Below are 21,640 nucleotides of genomic sequence, written 5' to 3'. Positions count from 1 at the left end.
TTCATCTGACATACTTTGGACATGTTGCAAGGAGGGAGAGGTCTTTGGAGAGGGACATCATGCTGGGTAGAGTAGAGGGACAGTGCAGGAGGGGAAGACCCTCTATGAGGCAGATTGATTCAGTGACTGGGGTAATCGGGATGGGTGTGTCAGAGGCAATGCAATTGGCACAGGACAGAGCAGAGTTTAGGGCTGTTGTACATAGGGCTCTATGAGTCGCAAACGACTCGACGGCACATAACAACAACAACAACAACATGAATGACTATAGAAGACACAAAGTATAAACATTATATATATATAAACACCAGTAAAATTTGTTTTAAAAATGCACAGCACAGGAATTACGATCCATATCATTCTTCTTAAAATGAGATGAAGCCCCTAAAGACCCCCCTTCAGCATGTCTGCTTCTTTATTCTACTTTAAATTTTATGTTTATCATCTCATGAATTTCTCCGTGCCTTCATCACATGTGTGTGTTCACCCAAACAGTATATGGATTGCCCTACATGTTTGTAAGGGAGCTCTGGAGGTTAACCCAAAGGTCACGCCTCTCCAGCAGTTCAAACCCGCTAGCGTCTCCTCAAGAGAAAGATGGGCAACCTTCTCAGGAAACCCAGCTCTGAGTTGGCTTTGACGGGGTGGCCCTGAGAGATGACAGTAGATGTTTGTAAGTGTGACATGGGTGGGATTATTATGGATATGTTCTTTAACTCACTTTCCCCCTCTCCACCCTTTGATGGTGAGAACCATTGGCTTTGATGTGTATTGCTGTTGTTGTTGTTAAGTGCTGTTGAGTCCCAAGTAACTCCTAGCGACCCTATGAAGGAGAGTCCTCAACACTTGGGTGCCTTTCATTCTCTTTCCAGGTTCACAGGGTTTCCGGAGACAAGCTATTACGGAAGTGGATGCCACTCCTCCTTCCAAGCTTGTTTTAATCAGGGAGCTCCACCCACTCTCTGTCCACATTGGGTAAACAACCATTAACGCATTTGACACATCAGCGTCACAGTGTTCAGCCTCACAGCAACCACAAGTGACCACAGTACAGCAAGTGGACACACCAGGGCTATGCGACCTAGAGGAATGTCTGAACAAAAACAATGAAAGACTGGCCCGAGGGCCGCAGATTAAAAGTATTGCTGTAAGGGATTTATTTCCATAGTGAGTGATTATGCCTTCATTTCTTTTTCCATTCTCCCACTGGATGTTTAGGTCATTTCCAGTTTTTTCATTATTGTTGTCAGTGCTGCTACAAACATTGATCTATGTGCTTTTTCTTTTTTTCTCTTCTTGTGTACCATTGAGTCAGATCCGACTGGCGCAGGAGGAGATTGCCCCTCCTTTTCCAACGGAGCACCTGGTGGATTCAAGCTGCTCACCTTTGGGATTGCAGTGCAGCTTCTTGCCACTAGGCCACCAGAGCTCCCTGATCTATGTGCTTTTGTACACAAGTGCAAGGGTTTCCTTAGGAGTATACATACGTGAGAAATTGCTGAGTAGCAGGGTAGGCACTTAGGTTTCTTGGATCATGCCGAACTATTTTCCAGACTAGTTATATAGATTTGCATTTCCACCAGCCATGAATGAGAGACACCATTACACCATATCCTGAGCGATGTGTAATGCCAGATTGTAAATTGTTTTGCCCATCTGATAAAGTTGAAATGGTATGTCATTGTGGCTTTTGTTTGCATTTCCCTACTGATTGGTGAAGGGAAGAACTTTATATTCTTCACTTGCCACTCTCTGATTTCCTGTCTTCACTCCTCTAGTTGCTTCTGAAATCTGGTCAGCTTTTGGTCTTGAATTATTGCAATCCGAGAAATCATTTCTGGCCACTAGAGTACCACCACTCCAGGGCTCCCTTACACTGAGCATTACATCAGGGTGTGTGATCACACCCCCACACAGCAAAGATTCGTGGCCCACATTTGACAAATGAGTAAACTGAGAATCAGAAGGGCCATATAATTGGCCCAACGACACACTCTAAACCAGAGTCTCTTTATTCTTTGGCAGAAGTCTCCAGGGACAGAGAGTTGCAGGGTCTCCCATGGCAGGAAAGCCCTTAAGAGAATTCCTTTCTTCTTTCAGGGAATATGTGGTCATGGCACCTGCAGGAGGTTGTCTGCTTGGCAGGGAGAAATAAATTGTCATCCAAGTGGGCAGACTCATAAAAAGATGGACTTAAGGCAAGATGGGCAGCGGAATGGGGCAGAATTACCACTTAATACTGGAGGAACCCAAAGAAGGTGTTCATGGAAGTTGTTATTGTCATATGCTGTTGAAACAGAGCTGACCCATAGCTCACCCTTTCAGAGGCTGTAAAATTGGACGGGAGGAAATTGTTCTGGACATCTTTCCTTTCCCATCACTCCAAGTTCAGCCAGACCCCTGAGTCTGAAGTCACAGTCGTCACACTGTCATGTGTCCTCTTCTTCGAATAGATCCCTTCCCACCTGGGCCAGGATCAGATTGTCCAGGATGCCTTTTGTTCTTGCTGGGTGAGGCCTAGACTTCTGAGGTGTGCTGGAGCAAGAAACTTCATCATTGAGTTAATCTTATCTTAAGAGTTCAGTAATCAAGAGAAAATAAACACAACCAAACCCTTTGACGTTGGGAATTTTTGATACCTGGAGATCCCAAGCAACGGTGTCACTCTAGAGACTAAGGTGTGCCTGATCCAGGATATGGCCTAGACCGTGACAAAGGATAACAGAAGAATCTATGCCTTTGAGCTGTGGTGCTAGAGAAGAGTATTAAAAGTACCATGGATTGCCAGGAGTCCTAACAGGTCCCTGGAGAAGATGAAACCAGGCTGCTCCTTGGAGGCAAGGATTTTAAGGTCCATCTTATGTACTGTGGGCATGTGGTCAGACATGTGGCCAGGAGGGACTAGTCCTTACAAAAGGACATCATGCTTAGAAGGGTGGAGGGACAACACAAGACAAGAAGACTCCGAATGAGATACGTTAACATAGTAACTAAGGTGATGGGGGCAAGTGTGTCAGAAACAATGAGACTGGCTCAGGAAGGGGCAGAGTTCAGAACTATTGTACCTGGGATTGCTATGAGTCACAAGCGACTTGATGGCACATAGCAAAAACAACAGAGGCCCTAAATATTCAGCAGGGATCTTCTTTGTGGGCTAGACCTGCTTCAGTAAGAAGCCAATTTATTGTGTAAATGATATTCCATGGGAAGAGAGCCCAATGCTGCTGCTCAGATACCCCTTTCCAAACCACTTTCCCTCCTTCCCTACCTTTGTCCTGTTCGTCTTTGGGTAGACAAGCGCCTTTGCTTGATTTCACAGATGAGGCCACGTGGGCAGGTTTAGCCAGGACAGGAGGGTCACTTTCTCTTCTCTGCTTAAATTCCCCTCTCTCTGTGACAGCATTAGGTAGTCAGTGCCATACTCACACACATTGTGGTCAAGCTGTAACCAACTCATAGCTCCTGCGGGTTTTCAAAGGCTGTAAATCACATGGGAGGAGATTAACAAATCCTTCTTCCCCGGAGCTGCAGGTGGACTTGAACCTTCAGGGAGGCATGGACTATGTCCTCTGAGCTCCCTAGCTGTCCAACACGGACGTGGGTGGGAGCTCCTCTGTGGGCCCACTGTGGATTTGTTATTCAGTAAGAGGCAGAAGACCATGGGAGAAGTGGGGAGGGGTCTTTGGGGTGAAACCATTTCTAGAGCCAGGCTTTCTAAGGCCAGGCATTCCTGGGCACAGCTGTGGGCCCTCAGGCCTTTGTTTCTCTGAGGCAAATCTGGGAGTTGAGTGAGGTGTTCTGGGGGAGAGGCAGGGGCGAGGAGGGGCCTTGCTGCTTCTCAGCCCCAGGGCCTGGCTCACCCTCCCGTGTGCATTGTTTCAGGCTCCTGCAGCCGGCATGCTGCCCGGCGGGATCCCACTCTTCCTGCTGCTGCTGCTCCAAGTGGGTGAGTAGCTGCTCTGGGGTCTACGGTGGGGAGGGGGTTTGCACACGTGTGTGCACTCACATGCACGCACGCACACATAAACACATACATGCGTACACATGTGTATATACACATGCATCCATCCACCCATGCACGCATATATAAACATACATACACACCCATAAACACACTCCCACATAAACAAACATACACACACGCGAATATGTGCTCTCACACACACAGCCCAGCCCAGCAGGAGCTGACGAGGCTGGATTCGGACTCTGGGCAGAGGAGCCAGCCCTCCACCAGCCAGACCCATTCAGGCAGGGAGTTCTGCGCACCTCAAATGGTACACTCACATTGCATAGTGATCTCCCCACAACATTGGCCTCCACGTCTCTCTCATCTCTCCGGGGCGATGAGAGGCTCGGCCTCCCTTCCCAGTGCTCTCTGCCCTGGCTTGCCCTCAGCCTTCAGAGTGAGGAAGTCCTGACTTTGGTCTAACCTCAGTTTCTCCTTATGTAATGTCTCTCTCTCTCTCTCTCTCTGAAAAAATAACCATTTTGCAACAGTCTTTGGATCCGCAGCAGGCACCACGTGTCCGGAGGGTGGGGGTTGAGCACAAAGAAGAATGCGATGTCACAGTCCCAGGGAAAGATGTTACCAATCAGAGCTGGTACTTCTGGGACCTGGGGAAGCCCAGGAGTCCTAGGGAAGGGGAATTGGCCTGGCTGGGAGATTCAGGAGGGCTTCACGGAGGAGGTGGCCACCAGGAGACAGGACTAAACAAGTAGGTGTGAGTGGAGGATGGACTGGGCAGGGGACTCAGTCAGCCACCACTGCTGACTCATCTGCCTTTCTCTGGTTTTTACCAAAAGACCCAGCGCCTCAAATAGCTCCTACAGGAAACAGATGTCAGCACTTTTCTTTTCCCTTTCTGAGTGGCCAGCACACCCATCCTGGCTCTGGAAGGCCCCGCCACCCCTGGGTCCTGCGGTGGTGCACACACTTCAGTGGTTAGCCAGAAGGTTGGAGGTTTGAGTCCACCTAGTCGTGCTGTGGAAGAAAGGCCTGGCAAGCCACTGGAAAACTGTCCCTGGAAACCCTATGGAGTTCCACTCTGCCACACGCACTGGGACCACGGAATCCACATACACTGGTACTGCTGTCGGCACTGCTGTGTTGTGGACCCCCAGAGGCTCACGCTGCCACAATGCCATCCATGCTCAGTTAGGGAAGTGAGGGTGCAGAGAAAGGGCAGCACCGTGGCTACACAAGGCACAGGCATGGTCGGGCCTCGAATCTGACTCTGACTCCTGGAGTCTTAGCTTCTCACTCAGGTGCTGGCAAGTGAGTCTCCCCCAGTCAGGACATGTGGGCTTCACCCCATGGCCTCATCTTAGTCCCTCCAGGCGGTGTGTCAGCATCACCTGACACACAGCCTCTCTGACCCTCAGCGTGCAAACTGCTAGGGGGTGGGGTGCTGTGCCCTGATGCCAGCCTGGCCCTGGTATCTCATCTCAGGCATGGAGACAGGTCCTGTTCCTTGGCAACCCCAGCTTGTGGTGGTGGCGCCTTCCCAAGTCCGTGGACCCCTGAGAAAGTATGCTCAGAGAAGACCCCATCATGGCGACTCCTACAGCCTTGGGTTGCCAAACAGAGTCCCTTTCAGCCCACAGAGTAGCTGAACCAGCCCCCCTCAGGCCCTGCATGCACCCCAAAGAAAACTCTTCCTAAAACACTCTCTCATTGCTGCCTGATCCGTAGCCAACCCTCTACTGGGTTTCGAAGCCGTAAATCACGGGAGGAGATTGCCCATTTTTCTCTTGCTGAGTTGCTGGTGGATTTGAACCTCCAGAGACACAAGGCCGCTGGGTTAACAGGCGTCACTCTCTGTGGACTTTGCCACCAGCTCCCCCTCTTTATAGAGCAAGGGTTCGTCTCCATCTCAGGCCCCTTGGCAGTGGCTGCCCCGGGGAACTGTACTGAGAAGCGTTCTGAGGGAGACAGTGTCGCAAGAGCTAAGCGGCGTCTGCCGCGTGTGTGGATATGACAGACCCGGTGGTGTCTCCGCTGGGTGAGTCTCAGCAGCCCAGAGAGAGAAGGGGGTGGCCAGGTCTCCAAGCCCTGGCAGTCTTCTCCCTAAAATGGGGCAGGGCTTGGACTTAAGAATCTGTCAGAACGTCCCCAGCAAGTGTTCTTAGCTGTTGACCCAAGTTTGAACTCACGGTGAGACACGTGGGTCTTGCTTCGAAACCCACAGCCATCTTCTCCAACTAATAGTGACCCCTTAGGACAGAGCACAGCTGTTTCTTAGAGTTTCTGAAGCTGTAAATCTTGACAGAAGCACACAGCCACATAGTACTCCTTCAGAGCCGCTGGTGGATTTGAACTGCTGATCTTTTGGTTAGCAGTCTGACAATCTATTGCACCACCTGGGTCTTTGTAGTGGAAGAAAGGGCTGCTTAATAAGCATCTGTTTTAAGCAGGGACACAATAGCCTAGTGATTAGCAGAGGCGGTGGTTAAGTGGTGTTGACACTTTTAGAAAGGAAAACTGACATCAAGCTTCCCCTTCTCTGGCTTGATCACAGCCTGTTCCTCTCACAGCAGCCAGAGCTTGCCTTGTGTTTATAGGGTGTTAAGGATGTGGGGTGAGTGATGGGCCAGGAGGAACACCAAGCTGGAGTTCAGAGTCAGGGCTGGAGGGGCTGGAAATAGCACGTTGGCCAGACTGGAATTTGGGGGATTCCCAGATGACGACGACTGCTTTACCCCAGGATTACACCTTAGAGAACCTCTGGACCCCAGGGTCCTCCAGGCCCTGTGGTCCCTGCACCCACTCACCCCCTACCCCTGAGCCCTGCTGTCCTGGCCAGCCCCTCAAGGCTGCTCCCTGTTGCTTCTCCAGCCTGGAGCTGTTCCAACCTTGCCTGCTACACTGACTACCTTGAGACAGTCACCTGTGTGCTGGAGACGTGGACGCAGCAGCCCCACACCCTCATGCTGATCTGGTAAGTGTGTTCTGGGGACATGAGAGGAAGCGGGGGGCAGGGGCAGACACCCGGGAAAGCACAGCCCGAGCTGGACCCACTGTGTGTTAGGAAGGTGGTTTAGTAATAAATGAGCATCTGCCTCTCCCTACATCATCAGACCGGCCTGCGAGCCGCTTTGAGACCCTGCAGAGCCAGACCCTCATGTGACCTATCGTGAACACTTGCTATGAGCTTCCTGTGGACTGCCACTTCCAGCCCCCAACAACCCAGCGAGAGGGGTCTCGTTACTTTCATTTTCACAGATGGGGACCATGAGACTCAGAAAGGTTAAGCAACTGTCTCAAAGTCACACAGCCTTGAGAGAGTTGGAATTCTCAAAGCAAAACAGTCTGGTGACAACACTAGCTGGGTTTCATTCATCGTCTATCATTCATATCTCTGTGTTCATTCATCCTCTATTATTAATATCTTAATGAATGAACGAAGATGTTCATTCATAAAGCATTGATTAAGCTGCTTCCACCTGCTGCTGGAGGCACTGAGACCCAGCAGACCTCAGCACTGACAAAGTCCATGTCGCCCTTGGAGACTGAAACACTGCCCTGGGGCAGGGCTGAAGGACAGGCATAAACTTTAGACAACCAACACATAATCCATAGTGAGACAGGGAAAGGGACACTCGGGCATGGGGGGAGAGTGGCATGGAGATGGTGGTGAGGGCGATCTTGGGTCCAGCAGGTGACCAGGGAGCTGGAGAAAGGGCGGTCCAAGCAGAGGACATGGAAGGGCAAGGGTGAGCCTGAGGAACAGGGAGGGCGCTGGCGGGAGGGAGAACGACAAGCGTAGGGCTCGGCGGGGGCAGTGTCGTCTGGGTTGCTTGCTGTCAAGTTGAAACCAACTCATGTCTCCTCATCTAGTGGGATTCTGTTGTTGTTGTTGTTGTTGTTGTTGATTGCCTTCAAGTTGAGCACAACTTATAGTGACCCCATGAACAAAAGGCCTGAAGCCCCTCTACAACCATTGACATTAAAAAAAAAATTCATTTATTAATTGTAATGAAAGTTTACAGAGACTTAGGATTTCCAGTTATTCATTGTTGCACTTTCTCCCTGCCTACCCTCACCCCTCCAAATCACTCTTCTCCTTGAAAACAAAAACTCTTTCAATGTTATGCAATCCCTACCCCCCTCTAAGTCCACTCCACTGTGCAGCCTTCACTCTGGACTTCTGTAATGACAAGAGTATACATTTATATGTCCCTTTTAAACAGTTCTCTCCCTCATCTGTTTCAATGCAGTATACATCATTCCTCCCTTCCTTCTCTGTCTTCCCTCAACCCTGATGTCAGTCTCATTTTACAACAGTACAACCATCAACATTTATCCAAGTTCATTAAGTTTTCAGAGGAATGTTGTTTAGCAAGTGTATGCCACTCCTGCTTCCAAGAACATGTGTATGTTGTTGTTGTTAAGTGTCGTCAAGTCGTAGAGACCCTATGAACAAAAGTCCTCGACACCTGCGTGACTTTCATCCTCGCTCCAGCTTCATCGGGTTTCCGGAGGCAAGCTATTAAGGAAGTGGATGCCACTCCTGCTTCCAAACTTGTTTTAACTGGGGAGCACCACCAAACACTTTTCACCATGGGTAACCATTATCACATTTGACACGTCAGTGTCACAGTGTTCAGCTTCACAGCAACCACAAGTTACCTCTGTATGGCAAGTGGACACACCAGAGTTAGACGACCTAGAAGAATGTTTGAGCAACAATTTAAAACAGGCCTGAGGGCCACGGATTATAGTCACCCACCTTTGGTTTGGTAACATCGCTTTTGGTCCGCTAGGCCAACTGGTCTCTCTCTGTGTTGTTAAGTGCCTTCGAGTCATAGGCGACTCATAGAATGTGTATAGGAAATGAAATATCTGGTGAACTCCTATGCGTACATCAAAACCCATTCTTCCTGCCTAACAAGCGTTAAAAACCTTAGAACATTTCCTCTAGCCCCATTGTACCAGCTCCACAGAAACTTCCCCAGAGCCGTAAATAAAGTCTGTTTGTATCAGATCTCAGCCCTCAGCTCGGCACCCTTTACGTACCCTACAAATGCTGGAAGGAGGTGGGCAGAGAGGCTGGGCGGGAAGACCCTTCGAGTGGAGCAGCTGATTAAATGGCAGGGGCAGACCTGGGCTCAGTCCAGTCGAGAGTGACTCCTGATTTCTGAAGATGAGGGCTGCTGCCCTTAAGGGGGAGCTCTTGGAAATCAAGCACGCTGCGCCTGGAACCATCTGTGCAGCAGGGAGGGTACCTGTCCTGGGAAGGGGTGTTAGGTCCAGGTGACCCCTCGCCCCCTTGCTGGCCCCTCCCAGCCCGAGGTTCTGGCTGATGCCCTGGCACTGTGGGTTGATCACTGCTGACCTTGAGCCATGACCAGCCGCTCTGTCCTTGAAGGCAGGACCCGTATGGAGAACTGGAGGATGAGACCACCTCCTGCACCCTCCACCTGTCCGCTCACAATGGCACACATGCGCGGTACACGTGCCACATAAACGTGGTCCCCTTCATGGCCGACGACATTTTCACCATCAACAGCACAGACCAGTCCAGCGGACAATCCTGGGAATGTGGCAGCTTCATCCTGGCGGAAAGCAGTGAGTACCCCAGGGTCCCCAGAGCTGAGGAGAACCCAGGAGGCACTGTTCCCTGCTAACTCTCCTCCTGCCCTCAAAACTGATCCCTCTAAAAAAAAAAAGAAAAGAAAAGATTCAATGGTGACAGGAAAAGACAGGAAATATTAGGCATAGACCAATAGTAATTATAAAATACAATGTATATGAATGATGTATAAAACACAATGTAAATGAGTGAAACAAAATGTAAATGAGAGATTAAATAAAACACAATGTACATGCATGGAACAACAAAAAAAAAAACCCAAACCAAAAAAAACTGATCCCTCTGACTTCCTCATCTCTTTGAGATTGTTACCAAGGCAACAGAGAACTGACCGGATACACTACTTTTTACTAAAGTGTGATGGGTTGATATTGTGTTTGGATATTAGCCCAAAGCAAAGCAGCAGAGATGGGATGGAGCTTGTCTGGGACCTGGGACCCAGGGGCCTCAATTCTAACTCTCCTCCATGTCCGTGTGACCTTAGATAAGGCACACTCCACCTCTGGGACTCAGTTTCCCCATTCATAGAATGAAGGCTCCTTTGACCCTAGGAGATTCTGACCCAATGTCCAGGCAAGTGGAAAACACTAGATCATAAAGAAAAACCTTCTGAGTTCCCCCACCCTACGCACTTATTAGTAATTGAAAGACTCTGGTGGCTTAGTGGAAAGGAACTGTGTGGCCAACTCAAAGGCTCACAGTTCTAATCCACCAGCTGCTCCTCAGGAGAAAGATAGGAAATCCTCTCCTATGCTGTTTGCTGCCTCTGAAAACCCACTGTAGGGCCAGCTGTGGGTCGGTTCTGACTCGATGGTACACAACAACGTTAGCAACTGTGTCCGTGGTCGGAGCCAGGCTGGACTGAGTGCAGGGGGCAGCTCTGGCACAATCGGGGTTCCTGTTTCTGTGCACCCCAAGTGGGGTGTCTAGAGAGGGGAGAGAAAGCCACGCCTAAAGGCCTGCAAACACATTCTACCAAGAGAGCCATGCCCATTCCCCAGTGACCCAGCCAGGGGTCTGGGGGCTCTGTGATTCATATTCTGGGGTTAGGGATCCAGACTTGTCCCACTCTGCCAGGCTGCATCACAGACGGTGTACATGAAACTCCCCCTACACAGAGAGAAACACACACAGGCACACACACAGATTCACACTCACAAGCCTGCAGGCCCAGAACGTACCAGCTCCCCTCCTCCCCTTCTCAGCCATAAATAAACCCTCAATAAAGTGGCAGATGTCCCACTGACCCCTTACCTAGAGGCAGGGGCAATAATGCCCCCACACCCACAGATGCGGGGATCAGCACACATGCGCACATGCCCAGTAGTGGGGAGCCTTCCACCTCTCTAAGGAAGCTGGACACGTAGAACCCCACGCCTGCCTCTCCCTCCATGCGCCTTGCAGAAAGCAAGGACCCTGATGCCTTCATTTCTCTGATTCCCTCACGTTCCTCTGGCAGGATCTGAGGCCAGGCTGTGCCCAAAACAAGCAGAGTTCTCTTTTGCCCCAGGCCACACTCTTGGGTCCCTGGGCAACCTGGGCTGAGAGCCCTTATCCAGCCCTTCCAGGTTCCACAAACACCCCCTGAGGTCCTTGAGGCCATTCTCAGCTCCCTACTGGCCCCTTTAATCAGTGCTGGCCAGCAGCCAGTGCCCTGTCCTGAGGAAGAGACAGGGTGAGTCAGGAACTGTCCAGCCAAATGGACCTGTCACTGACATATTGGCAACAGCTCCACCACCCACCATATAAGGCAACACCCTCAGAGTGGGGTCTACCCCCTCGGGTTACAGTTAGAGCCCTGGGGGGAGGGAGAGTTCAAAATTGTAAGCAGCTTCAGAGTAGTATTGATGTCTGTGGAACCCAAAAGAGGTTCTCTGATTCCCTCAACAACTGTTGATGAGGCGCATGCCGTGTGCCAGGCGGACAGAACCCTCCTCTCGGAGCACAATCTCAGAGAGGTGCTGTGAGGTGCCATGCAGTGGCTCTCCCTCCCGGTGACCCCATGTCCAGCAGTAGGTAGTGCCGCCAGCTTCACGCTCATGAGCCTGTCCAAGCCCTCGGTAAAGGGCCACTGTGTCCTGAGCGTCTTCCAGGCGAATGGCCCCCGTTTTCCCCATCTACACAGTGATGTGTTGTGATTCATGGGATGTCATTCTCTGAGTCTCAGAAATAAACCACCAGCCTTTCTTCCTGTTACATGTTTTATGTTATTTTATGTTACGTTACGTATCATCGAGTTGGAACCAACTCATAGCTGACCCTCTTGAGGATTTTCAGAGGCAGTTAAGTTGCATGAGGGGAGATTGCTCATCTTTCGTCCATGGAGCAGCTGGTGGATTTGAACCGTGCACCCTTTGAGTTGGCAGCACAACTCCTTCCCACTAAGCCACCCGAGCTCCCTACCTTTCTTCCTAGTCTATCTTAATCTAGAAGCTCCACTGGAGGCTGCTTTTGTGTGAAATACTGGTGGCACAGCTTCCTGCATCTCCGGGCCAGGAGGCCGGTGCCACACACGGTTCCAGAGGGATGCGTGCAGAACATCTGGCGGTGGCAGAGGAGAAAGCGAGTGCAGAGGGCAGGGCTGCTCACGCTTCTCTTACACTAACAGGAGTTTGCTTTGTTCTCTCCAACCCTCCACCTTCTGCACTTCAGTGAGATGCTTGTGAATTTTAAGCTAGAAAGGGAAGGAGCTGAGGTGGCTTAGTGGGAAGGAGTTGGTGCTGTTAACTCAAAGGTGCACGGTTCAAATCCACCACTGTTTTTACATGCCGCCTGTAGTATCCTGCTCACGTTCATACAGGAAACTCATGAGGAGAGACCCCCGCCCGCCCCCACCCCCTGCTGTGCTTTTAACCTTTGCCTGTGGGCAGTGGCGATGTGGGCACAGCCAGGTTTGGGGTTCTGAATCCAGCTCTCAGCTCGCCACTTGTCAGCAGGAGACCTTTGCAGGTCACATCTGCTGTCCTGGGTTGTCTCTGTGATACGAACAGTGGCCCCAGGGCCTCCCCTCCACCCCCAGGTGTCACAGGGCCACACACCAAGCAGTTCCTTTCACCATTAACATGAAGGACCCTCATCATCTTCTGACTTTGGAAGTCAAAGCAAAAGGATCTAGTCATTCAGAGCACAGAGTGGCAGGAAGGTACCTGCTTTGAAACTGTGTGTTCATAGCTAAGGTTTGAATTTCAAGAGATTTCACCTAATAATCTAGATTTGTAGGAGTTTGACTTCCCCCCCTCATTGCCATTAACATTCTTTTTTTAATTGAAATTTTAATGAAAGTTTATAGAGACTTTGGATTTCCATTCATTCCTTGTTGCATATTTTCCTCTCTTCCCACCCCTTCTCCCAGTTCACTTTTCTCTTTGAAAAGAAAAAATTCTTTCATTGTTTTACAATCCCCCTTGCCCCCCGGTCCACTTTCTATTCAGCTCTTCTTCTGGACGCTTGTCATCAAAGTAATACCTGCTCATATATTCCTTTTAAACGGTTCTCTCCCTCATCTGTTTCAATGCAGTGTACATTATTTTTAAAACCCAGATTGGGTCCCCTGGTCTGCATTTCCTCCTGGCCCTGATGCCCGAGGCAGGAGCCACACTATCCACATTACACTTGTTGTTGTGTTCCAACTTGTTGAGTTGGAAACGACCCATAGCAGCCCCTCCAAGTGGGTTTTCAGAGGCAGTAAATCGCACAAGAGGAGAATGGCCATCTTTCTTCTGCAGAGCCGCTGGTGGCTTCGAACCCCCTGCCTTTGGGATGGCAGTACAACTCCTAACCATTAGGCACTAGACTAGGAGTGTGTGTCCCACCACCCCCAGAGTCTGCATCACTCACTGCTGTTAAAGTTAAAGGCCTGAGTGCCAGGTGCGTTTGGAGGCCCCGGGTAGTCTGAGTCTCTCCTGGGTCAGATGAGTGAACTGAGGCCCAGAAACGGGCAATGCTTTATCCCAAGTCCTGGTCCTGACCTCTAACTAATGGGCCAGGCCGAGGGGAATTTCTCCTGACCTTTCTCCCCTCATGTGCAATCTCCCCCTTTTTGTGTGTGTTTGCCTTCAAGTCAAGCCCTCTCCGCCCTTCAACGTGACCGTGACCTTCTCGGACAGTTACCACATCTCCTGGATCAACGACTATGAGAACTCTGCCTCCTTGCTGAAGGGCAAGCTTCAGTACGAGCTGCAGTACCGGAACCGGGCTGCACCCTCGGCTCTGGTGAGGGGGGCAGGGACCCGGCTGCTCGGCTGTGGAAGAGGGGGTGGGGGTGAGTGCAGGTCATCTAAGTTAGAGGGGGCAGACTGAGAGACAGGCAACCTTTGTCATGGCCAAGAGTGGACACCGTGGACACACCCACCCAGCAGGCTCCCAGCCTCCCCCTAGGCTAGGAGACCCTTCCCATCCCTGTTCCTTCCCCACCCCCAGCTCGCCAAGAGAGGCCATTGTTGCTGCCTCAGTTTCCACCTCAGCTCTAATACTGTCACAAAAGAGGTGACCAGGGCTCTCTGGAACCTTCTCGCTTCTATAAAATGACCATCTCAGAAAGTTCTAGAAATCTCAATTCATTAAAACTGATAAAGACCCAGTATTTTGAGTGGGACAGCTTCTAGAGGAGTCCTTTCTTTGGCATGTCCACTATTGGGGTTCCTGGAAGACTCAGTATTTAGACTCTTCGTGGCTAAGCAGGCCAAAACGCACCATCATCATTCCTAACGGTGATGGCAAAGACTTTCTCTTGAGAGTGTTGTTGTTTAGAATGTCCTTGGTGGAGAATGGCCAGAGGTGTCCACTGCTGAGCAGTCTGTGTGGAAGGCTTCCAGAAATGTCCACTGTCGAGAGGGTCCTCTGCTGAAGCGTTCAAACCATGCCCACCTGTGGAATACTTCCAGTTAGAATCTCAGGCATATGATTGCCTTGTGTCGAGTATCCCCAAGGCCCAGAAAGAGAGGGTCCTGGCCAGGGCTTCAGGGAGCAGAGGGGCCGAGGCGGTGCCCAGAACTACGCTGCCTGCACATGGGAGCGCTAGATCGCAAACCCTGGGCCTTGACTCCTGTTGGGAGACAGAGCCCCTGTGAGCAGGGTTGTTAAAGGTGGTGGTACTGGGGCAGCGGGCTGGCCTGGGTGAACCCTGACCCAGCATCCTTCCCACCTGCTGGTAGAGCCCGGTGAGAAAGCTGGTCTCCGTGGACTCGAGACACATCTCCCTCCTTCCCACGGAATTCCAAAAAGGCTCAAGCTACGAGGTGCAGGTCCGGGCAGGGCCCCAGCCCGGCTCCTCCTTCCAGGGGACTTGGAGCGAATGGAGTGACCCAGTCATCTTTGAGACCCAGCCAGAGGGTGAGTACCGTGCTGGGTGGCCGTGCCCTCCTCCACCAGCCTGGGTTTGGTGCTGTGATTCTCCACAGATGGGCTTTCGCTGTGCACCCATCCTGTCTGCAGCTGGGCCCTATGTGGGTGCTGGGTGCTTCTTCCTACATACACCTGCTCTGTTGCGGTTGGAGGTCATTACCCTTAGTCTCCACATAAGGAAATTGAAGGTCAGAGAGACGAAGTCACTTGGCTGGGGTGAGGATGTGAGCAGAACTTGAACTCAGATCTGTCTCACTTTCAGGAGCCCCACCCATTAGCAGCAGTCTCCCATCCCCCAGCCCCAGCCCCTCAGCCCAGCTCTCCCGCACACCCACCCCATGTGGCCCCAGATGGCAGAAGTTAACATAACGTGGCCCATGGTCTGCTTCCTTCCCAGAGGCCAGAGGAAAGCACGCTTACCTCCCGCTCCTCGTCATCCTGGCCGCTGTCCTTGTCTTCTTCTTGGGCCTGGGGTTCAACCTGCCTTTGAGGTGAGGCCAAGAGTCAGGAAGGGGTCGGCCCGGGCCCTAGCCTCATTGTGAACCCCAGGATTGGAGGGGCACCAGGACCGCCAGGGCAGGGGGTAGAGGTTTAGTGGGACTGTCCCTCCCATCCACCACTTCTGCTTCAACCAGAGGGGTTTGGCTTGAATCTGTTTTCTGTTTGGGGTTTCTGCTGACCATTGTCATTGCTGTTGATTTAAGGAAAACTCGTGGTGGTTTTCTGAGTCCTGGCTAAGTGCCGGGCCCGGCAGGGCTCAGCATGCATGGCCCTGTCTGTTGGTCCTCCTTCAGGGACTGACAGACAGAGGTAGGGTGGGGGATAGTGGTGCCGCAGCATGCATGGCCCTGTCTGTTGGTCCTCCTTCAGGGACTGACAGACAGAGGTAGGGTGGGGGATAGTGGTGCCGGTGCACCCTGGTATCACACTGCACTCCAGAGGCTGGGCGATGGTTTCTCTCTATAGCCTTCCACTGCCGTGTGGAGCTGGCACTTGGCCATCCCAGTGACGACGGAGGAAGCCAAGGCTCAGAAGGGCCACACTTGCCTGGTCCTGAAGAGCTGGCAGCCTTTAAACTCAATGCATCTTCAGGCATCTGCATGGGAGGCTTGTTACCCCCATTGTACAGATATGGAACCCAGGCCTTGGGAGGGAAGGAAGGTAGTCTGGACTGTCTTGGGGCAGAATGAAAGAAGGTCCTGCAGGAGTTGAGGTGGGGGTCTCATCATCTCTTTGTCCCCCCCCCTCCAGGCAGCAGAAGAAGCTGTGGGTGTTCCCACAGGTTCCCAGCCCTGAACAGTTCTTCCGGCCCCTGTACGAAGGCCACAATGGGGACTTCAAGGTGAGGACCCCAACCCCTAGCCTCTCACCCTCTCCGGAGATCTGCTCTATTCTTATCCCAAGAGAGGGTGGTGGAGGGTGGACCCAGCCCTACACAAGGCCACCCACACCCCACCCACACCCCCAGCCAAAGATGGCCTTCCGGTTCTTCCTCAGTCGCCCTTGATACGGGCTGGAGAGTAAGAGGGCTCAGAGAAGGGGATGCGCTCATCTGCAAAACACACCCACCTCCTGGGCCCCAGGCACCGCTGCCACCCTCTGCGCCCACAGGTTATCCGTGCCTGTTTCCGGCGGGGGCGGAGGGGTCCTGCCGAGAGGATGTGGTGATGGTGGGGAGTCGGGAGGGGCAGCCCCACCTTTCTCCAGCCCCTGCCTGGAAGCCCGGAAGTGTGGATGGCAAGAGCTCCTGCAGCCCGCTGAGAGTGCTTTGTTCCATACCCAGGGGGCCCTGCCCACGGCCACCCTGCAGGGTGGGCGCCCCGCTGGCCCTGTAAACCAAATAGGCCCACAGCTCTGATGCACATTATTTTCTGTGCATTTACACTGGGTGTTTTCACACATTGAATCCCCACACTGACCCATTTTATAGATGAGGAAACTGAAGCACAGAGAGGGTCAGTAACGACACAAGGCCACACAGCCAAGAAATGACTGCAGATCTTTCGTGGTGGCCTCGTGGTCGGGTTCTGAGGGGCTTTTATGGGGTGTGAAGACCCCGAAGTGGGAGATTCTGGCTCAGTGGTTCTTCTCTGCTGATTGGATAGGGGAGAGAAGAAGGGCCGTAAGGGCTTAGGGACTTGGAGTCACATCCATCTTTAAAGTGCTTCCATGCACCTTGTCATTGCACGTGGCTCATTCATCCGGTTGGACACATTAGTTGAACACCTCCTGTGTGGAGGCAGCGGAGAAATCGGGGAGTCGAGCCACTGCCCTGACCACGTGTTCCCTCTGGTGGGGAACACATGCAGGAGGGGCAGGCTGTGAGGAATGGAAGCCCAGACACTCGGACCTCAGGCCATCCCTCTGGGTGGGCATCCCACGCATGGAGTCTGGTCCTGCACCAGAGACCCGAGGCCGTGGAACCATAGGCGGTCACAGCGGGCAGGCTCCTGAAGGCAGATGAGCCATGCTGTGGGTGGGGAAACCGAGGCACAGAGGAGCAGGGACAGTGGTGCGTGGTACTGATTCACCGGGCTCTGGCTGCCTCGTTCCATCTTGTGATGTGGCATCTGGGTCTCTCTCCCATCTCTGTCTCTGTTTGCCTTGGGAGCTGCTGATGCCCCAATATCACTCTTGGGGGTCTCTCCCACAGAAATGGGTGGGGACACCCTTCACTGCCTCCAGCCTGGAGCTGCGACCTGGGGTCCTGGGACTCCCCGCGAGGCTGGAGGAACAGAGTGGCTGCCCGTTACCAAGTACGGCCAAGGAGCTGGTGTCCACAGAGCTCCCAGAGCCCCCTGATGGGCTGGAGGTGGATGGAGGACCCTGGGATGTAGCCCCCTCTGCAGCTGGCAGCACTGAAGTGTCTGGCTACAGCGATGACGGGGACCGGCCCTATGGTGTGGTGTCCATCGACACAGTGACTGTGGCGGACGCAGAGGGGCCGTGCGCCAGGGCCTGCAGCTGCGACCACGATGCCTATCCAGCCCTGGACTTGGATGCTGGCCTGGCCCTCGAGGACCCGCTCTTGGACCCGGGGGCCACTATCCTCTCCTGCGGCTGCGTCTCAGTTAGCAGCCTGGCTGTGCTGGGGGGACCCTTGGACAGCTTCCTGGACAGGCTAACACTGCCCCTGGAACCTGAGGTGGACTGGACCCCCGGGCTGCCCTGGGATGAAGGGCTGCCTGGTGACAGTGAGGTCGGCTCGCCCCCGGCCGCCCTGGACATGGACACTTTCGACAGCGGCTTTGCAGGTTCTGACTGTGGGAGCCCTGTGGAGCGTGGCTTCACCAGCCCAGGCGATGAGGGACCCCCCAGGAGCTACCTGCGCCAGTGGGTGGTCACGGCCCCTGTGCCTTCCTCACCAGGGTCCCAGGCCATCTAGGGAGGGGCTGGTATCCAGATCGAGCCCGACTAAGACCTCACGAGGAGTCGTGGCCATCTGGGCTTGAGCCAGGGGAGGCTGCCAGCCTTTGATCTGGGCCCCCGGACCCGGTGTTGGCATTGCCACACCAATGCTGCATCCTGCTGCAGGTGCAGGGTTGGGTACAGACTGTGTGTCCACGTGGGCGAGCAGCCTGCTAGGCTGTGGCCATGGAGACAGGTCATGATCCAGGTGATAAGGCCACGGTTATCTGCACGTGGGTCTCCGCACGTGGCTCACACTGGCACGAGGCTACCAGGAGATACCACCTGGCCGTCCATCAGGAAAGTCCCCCTCCACCAGGAAGCCCTCCCAGGAGATACCACCTGGCCGTCCATCAGGAAAGTCCCCCTCCATCAGGAAGCCCTCTCTGGCCCTAACCCCCTCAGAGCTGAGGGAGGGGGATGGAGAGAGCACAGGGTGCCTGGGTGAGGGTCCTGGGGGAACCTAGAGCTTAGTTGGAATTCTGGCACTGATACCTCTTGACTGTGCTGAATGAGGTCTGTCACCCCCGTCCCCTTCTCTGGACAGCGAAGCAGACCAGTCCCACCCTCCGTACCGTGTGCACCCAGAACAGACCCTCAGAGCACCGTTTCCTTCCTCCTGCGGCCAGCCTCGCCGTGGGAGGGGGTGAGAAACCAGCCTCCTCCGGAGGCTGTGGGGCCTGGGGGACAGTCCCCACCTGCAGAGGGGCAGCGAGGGGTTTCCGGGCTGAAAGTCAGTCACCCTGATCTCCACCAACTAGGATTCTTTTTCTGACTCTTGCCTCTTAAAAAAAAATAAATTTAAAAAAATCCTTTTATGCACAGAGAGGTAGAACCTGAGCCCAGGGGTGCTCAAGGCACTGGGTGTGCACAGTGACCCAGACAGAGGGCTGCCATTCTAGACCCTTGGGTCCAGGCCACACGCCACCACTCTGGTCAATTCCAGCCACCACTCTGGTCAGGCTCTGGTGAACTCCGGGCACACCAGGTGCTGTCTTTTCTCAGTGTTCTGCTGAAATGTGATGTAAGGGGCGCAGGACCTTGGTGAGCAGAGTTCTGAAAGCACCACGCTGAGCGCCAGCCTCATGGCAGAGCTGGGTTTAGGTGAAGCCCACAGCCACGTGGCCTCCAGTGATGGCGCGGCTGCATTTGGGCCTCAGAGGACGTCCAGATGCTGTGTGAAATCCCATGTGTTCGGAGCTGTCAACCCGCCAAAGCAGCCACAGCATCGCTAGAATTACACGAGGGTATGTGGACCCCTTCCTGGGGAAAGTTAATTAACATTCATGCAAAAGACTAGAGAACGGGCCTTGACGTAGCCTTTTCAGAGCAACAGAGGCAGCTCAAGGACCAATCCATTAGCACAAGGCCCACTTCCATAGGAGTGGACACTGCCTGCTGGACCAAAGCTCTTGACAAAAGCTAAGAGGATCTGGTATCAGAGACTTTCCTGGCCATTGTATCAACTTTGCATCAAAGACGTTACCAAGAGTTATTGTGAAAATATTCACTGTGATTACAGTTGTAGTGATTCGTGGAAAGGTGACACCTTAACCGATTTATTATATATAAATGTACAAGGCGCTCTGGTTGCCTCACAGTAAGAGCTGTGCTGCCATCCCAAAGGTATGCAGTTCAAATCCACAAGCTACTCGGTGGGAAAAGGTGGGCCATCTCTTCCTATGTCCATCGATATACAACAATGTACACAAGAACCTAAATGTATAGATTATGAGAATAGAAATTACACATATTTTTTAAGATGAAAAGAAGGAGTGCTTAGTTACCTGAGACCAAAAATTGTTAAAAACAAACCCAACAGTATGTGAGTGAATAACAGTATCGAGTGTGTGTGTGTATATATATATATATACACACACATATGCACACACACATATATATAGTGTACATATACATATTGAATAGAAATGAGTATCTATTTAGAGAAAGAGACAGAGGGAGAGTAAAGATGTCCTTATCTAGGGAAGCTCTGGTGGCCTCGTCATAAGAAGCTATACTGCAATCTCTCAAAGGCATGTGGTTTGAATCCACCAGTTGCTTTGTGGGAAAAAGATGGGTAATCTCCTGTGTGCTTTACTGCTTTTGCAACAACTTTGGGCAACTAAGCTCTCCCTTTTGTCTTTACTACAAGTGCCAAATATTACTGTAATGGTTGTGATTCCCCACCCCCACCCTGACACAATAAAGCATAAGAAACTATGCCCCTGCTCTCTCTCCCTTTAAAGAGATGGTTTTCCTTCTAAGGGTGCCCACCTCCCCATGGCTTTCTCAGGAGGACCCAGCAGGTATGGCCACACAGCCTGATCCAGCCATTCCCTGGGACCCTACGGGAATCAGTGCACCCCCTGGCCTACAAGGGGACAGGGACCTCTCCCTGCTCTGCCCGTCTCTGCCTCTGGAGTCCGTTGAAGTCAGTGTTGCTGAAAAGGGCTCAGTGCCTTATTTGTAAAACGCTAGTTGGGAGGGGAGGCTGACATAGCTGTGAAATAATACAACACTGATGCTTTACATAGTGGGGCTGTTAACCTGCCATCAGGTGTGTGAGGTTCGGAGAAGTGTGAAACCACAGTTCCTGCACGTGTGATCAGCTCTGAAGATACTTGGGCTAAGGTGCGCTTGTGGTTTTCACACGTCGGAGGCAGTGGCTGCCAGGTGCCACCTGGCTCATCAATGAGCCCCAGGTGACCGCGCTCAGCGCCATGGCACACAGAACTGGGGGAGGTTCAGGTGGCAGAGGGCACATCTAGAGACTGATGCCAGACCCGCAGGTTAGACTGGGGTTCCGACCGATCTCATAGTGGCTCCTTGAGGAGACTCAGCTCATAAATGTGCAAAAAATTGAGGCCTCTTCCACCTGGAAGGATGGGGAAGCGAGGAGGTGAGTATATATGACCACCGGATGAGTGGGCGTGGATGGAGGAGAGGGGGTGCTGGATTGGTGAGTGGTACAGGAATGGGTGAGTGAACAAAGGAGCTGGCACATGAATGGGTGGATGGATAGATGAGCAAGTGCACATACGTAGGTAGGTGTATTCACGGGCGGTAAACAAGCAGATACATGGATGGGTGGGTGGGTGGACACACGGGTGGATGGATGAGGGGGTACACGGGTGGGTGGGTGGATATGGGTAGATGGGTAAGTTGAGAACGTGGGTGGATGAATGAGTCATGGGTTGGTGGACAGATGGGTACATGGGTGAGTGGGTTAGCGGATTAGCAGGTCCATGGGCAGGTGGTGGATGGGTGAGCGGGTGGATGAGTAAGTGGGTACATGG

General features: G+C 52.5%; 2 protein-coding genes across 2 annotated transcripts in view; one reads left to right on the top strand and one right to left on the bottom strand.

Moving 5' to 3' along the window:
* The window catches only part of IL21R (interleukin 21 receptor), a 40,485-nt gene extending 22,164 nt beyond the window's left edge, over positions 1 to 18,321 (top strand). The window contains exons 2-8 of the mRNA XM_006896632.1: positions 3,883 to 3,946; positions 6,836 to 6,938; positions 9,369 to 9,568; positions 13,654 to 13,805; positions 14,747 to 14,940; positions 16,188 to 16,278; positions 17,590 to 18,321. Coding sequence (XP_006896694.1) covers positions 3,883 to 3,946; positions 6,836 to 6,938; positions 9,369 to 9,568; positions 13,654 to 13,805; positions 14,747 to 14,940; positions 16,188 to 16,278; positions 17,590 to 18,321 — 1,536 coding nt within the window. The remainder of the gene's footprint in view (positions 1 to 3,882; positions 3,947 to 6,835; positions 6,939 to 9,368; positions 9,569 to 13,653; positions 13,806 to 14,746; positions 14,941 to 16,187; positions 16,279 to 17,589) is intronic.
* A 620-nt stretch (positions 18,322 to 18,941) lies between these two features.
* The window catches only part of GTF3C1 (general transcription factor IIIC, polypeptide 1, alpha 220kDa), an 89,853-nt gene continuing 87,154 nt past the window's right edge, over positions 18,942 to 21,640 (bottom strand). Inside the window, exons 37-38 of the mRNA XM_006896631.1 lie at positions 20,944 to 21,077; positions 18,942 to 19,042 (exon numbers count right to left, since the gene is read on the bottom strand). Of these exons, the coding sequence (XP_006896693.1) occupies positions 18,942 to 19,042; positions 20,944 to 21,077 (235 nt within the window). The remainder of the gene's footprint in view (positions 19,043 to 20,943; positions 21,078 to 21,640) is intronic.

Source organism: Elephantulus edwardii, unplaced genomic scaffold, assembly GCF_000299155.1.
Source record: "Elephantulus edwardii isolate Elephantulus edwardi_28Jun2011 unplaced genomic scaffold, EleEdw1.0 scaffold00186, whole genome shotgun sequence".
Taxonomy (NCBI): domain Eukaryota; kingdom Metazoa; phylum Chordata; class Mammalia; order Macroscelidea; family Macroscelididae; genus Elephantulus; species Elephantulus edwardii.
The sequence above is the reverse complement of the archived record's forward strand: the minus strand, read 5'-3'. Positions and strand labels throughout refer to the sequence as shown.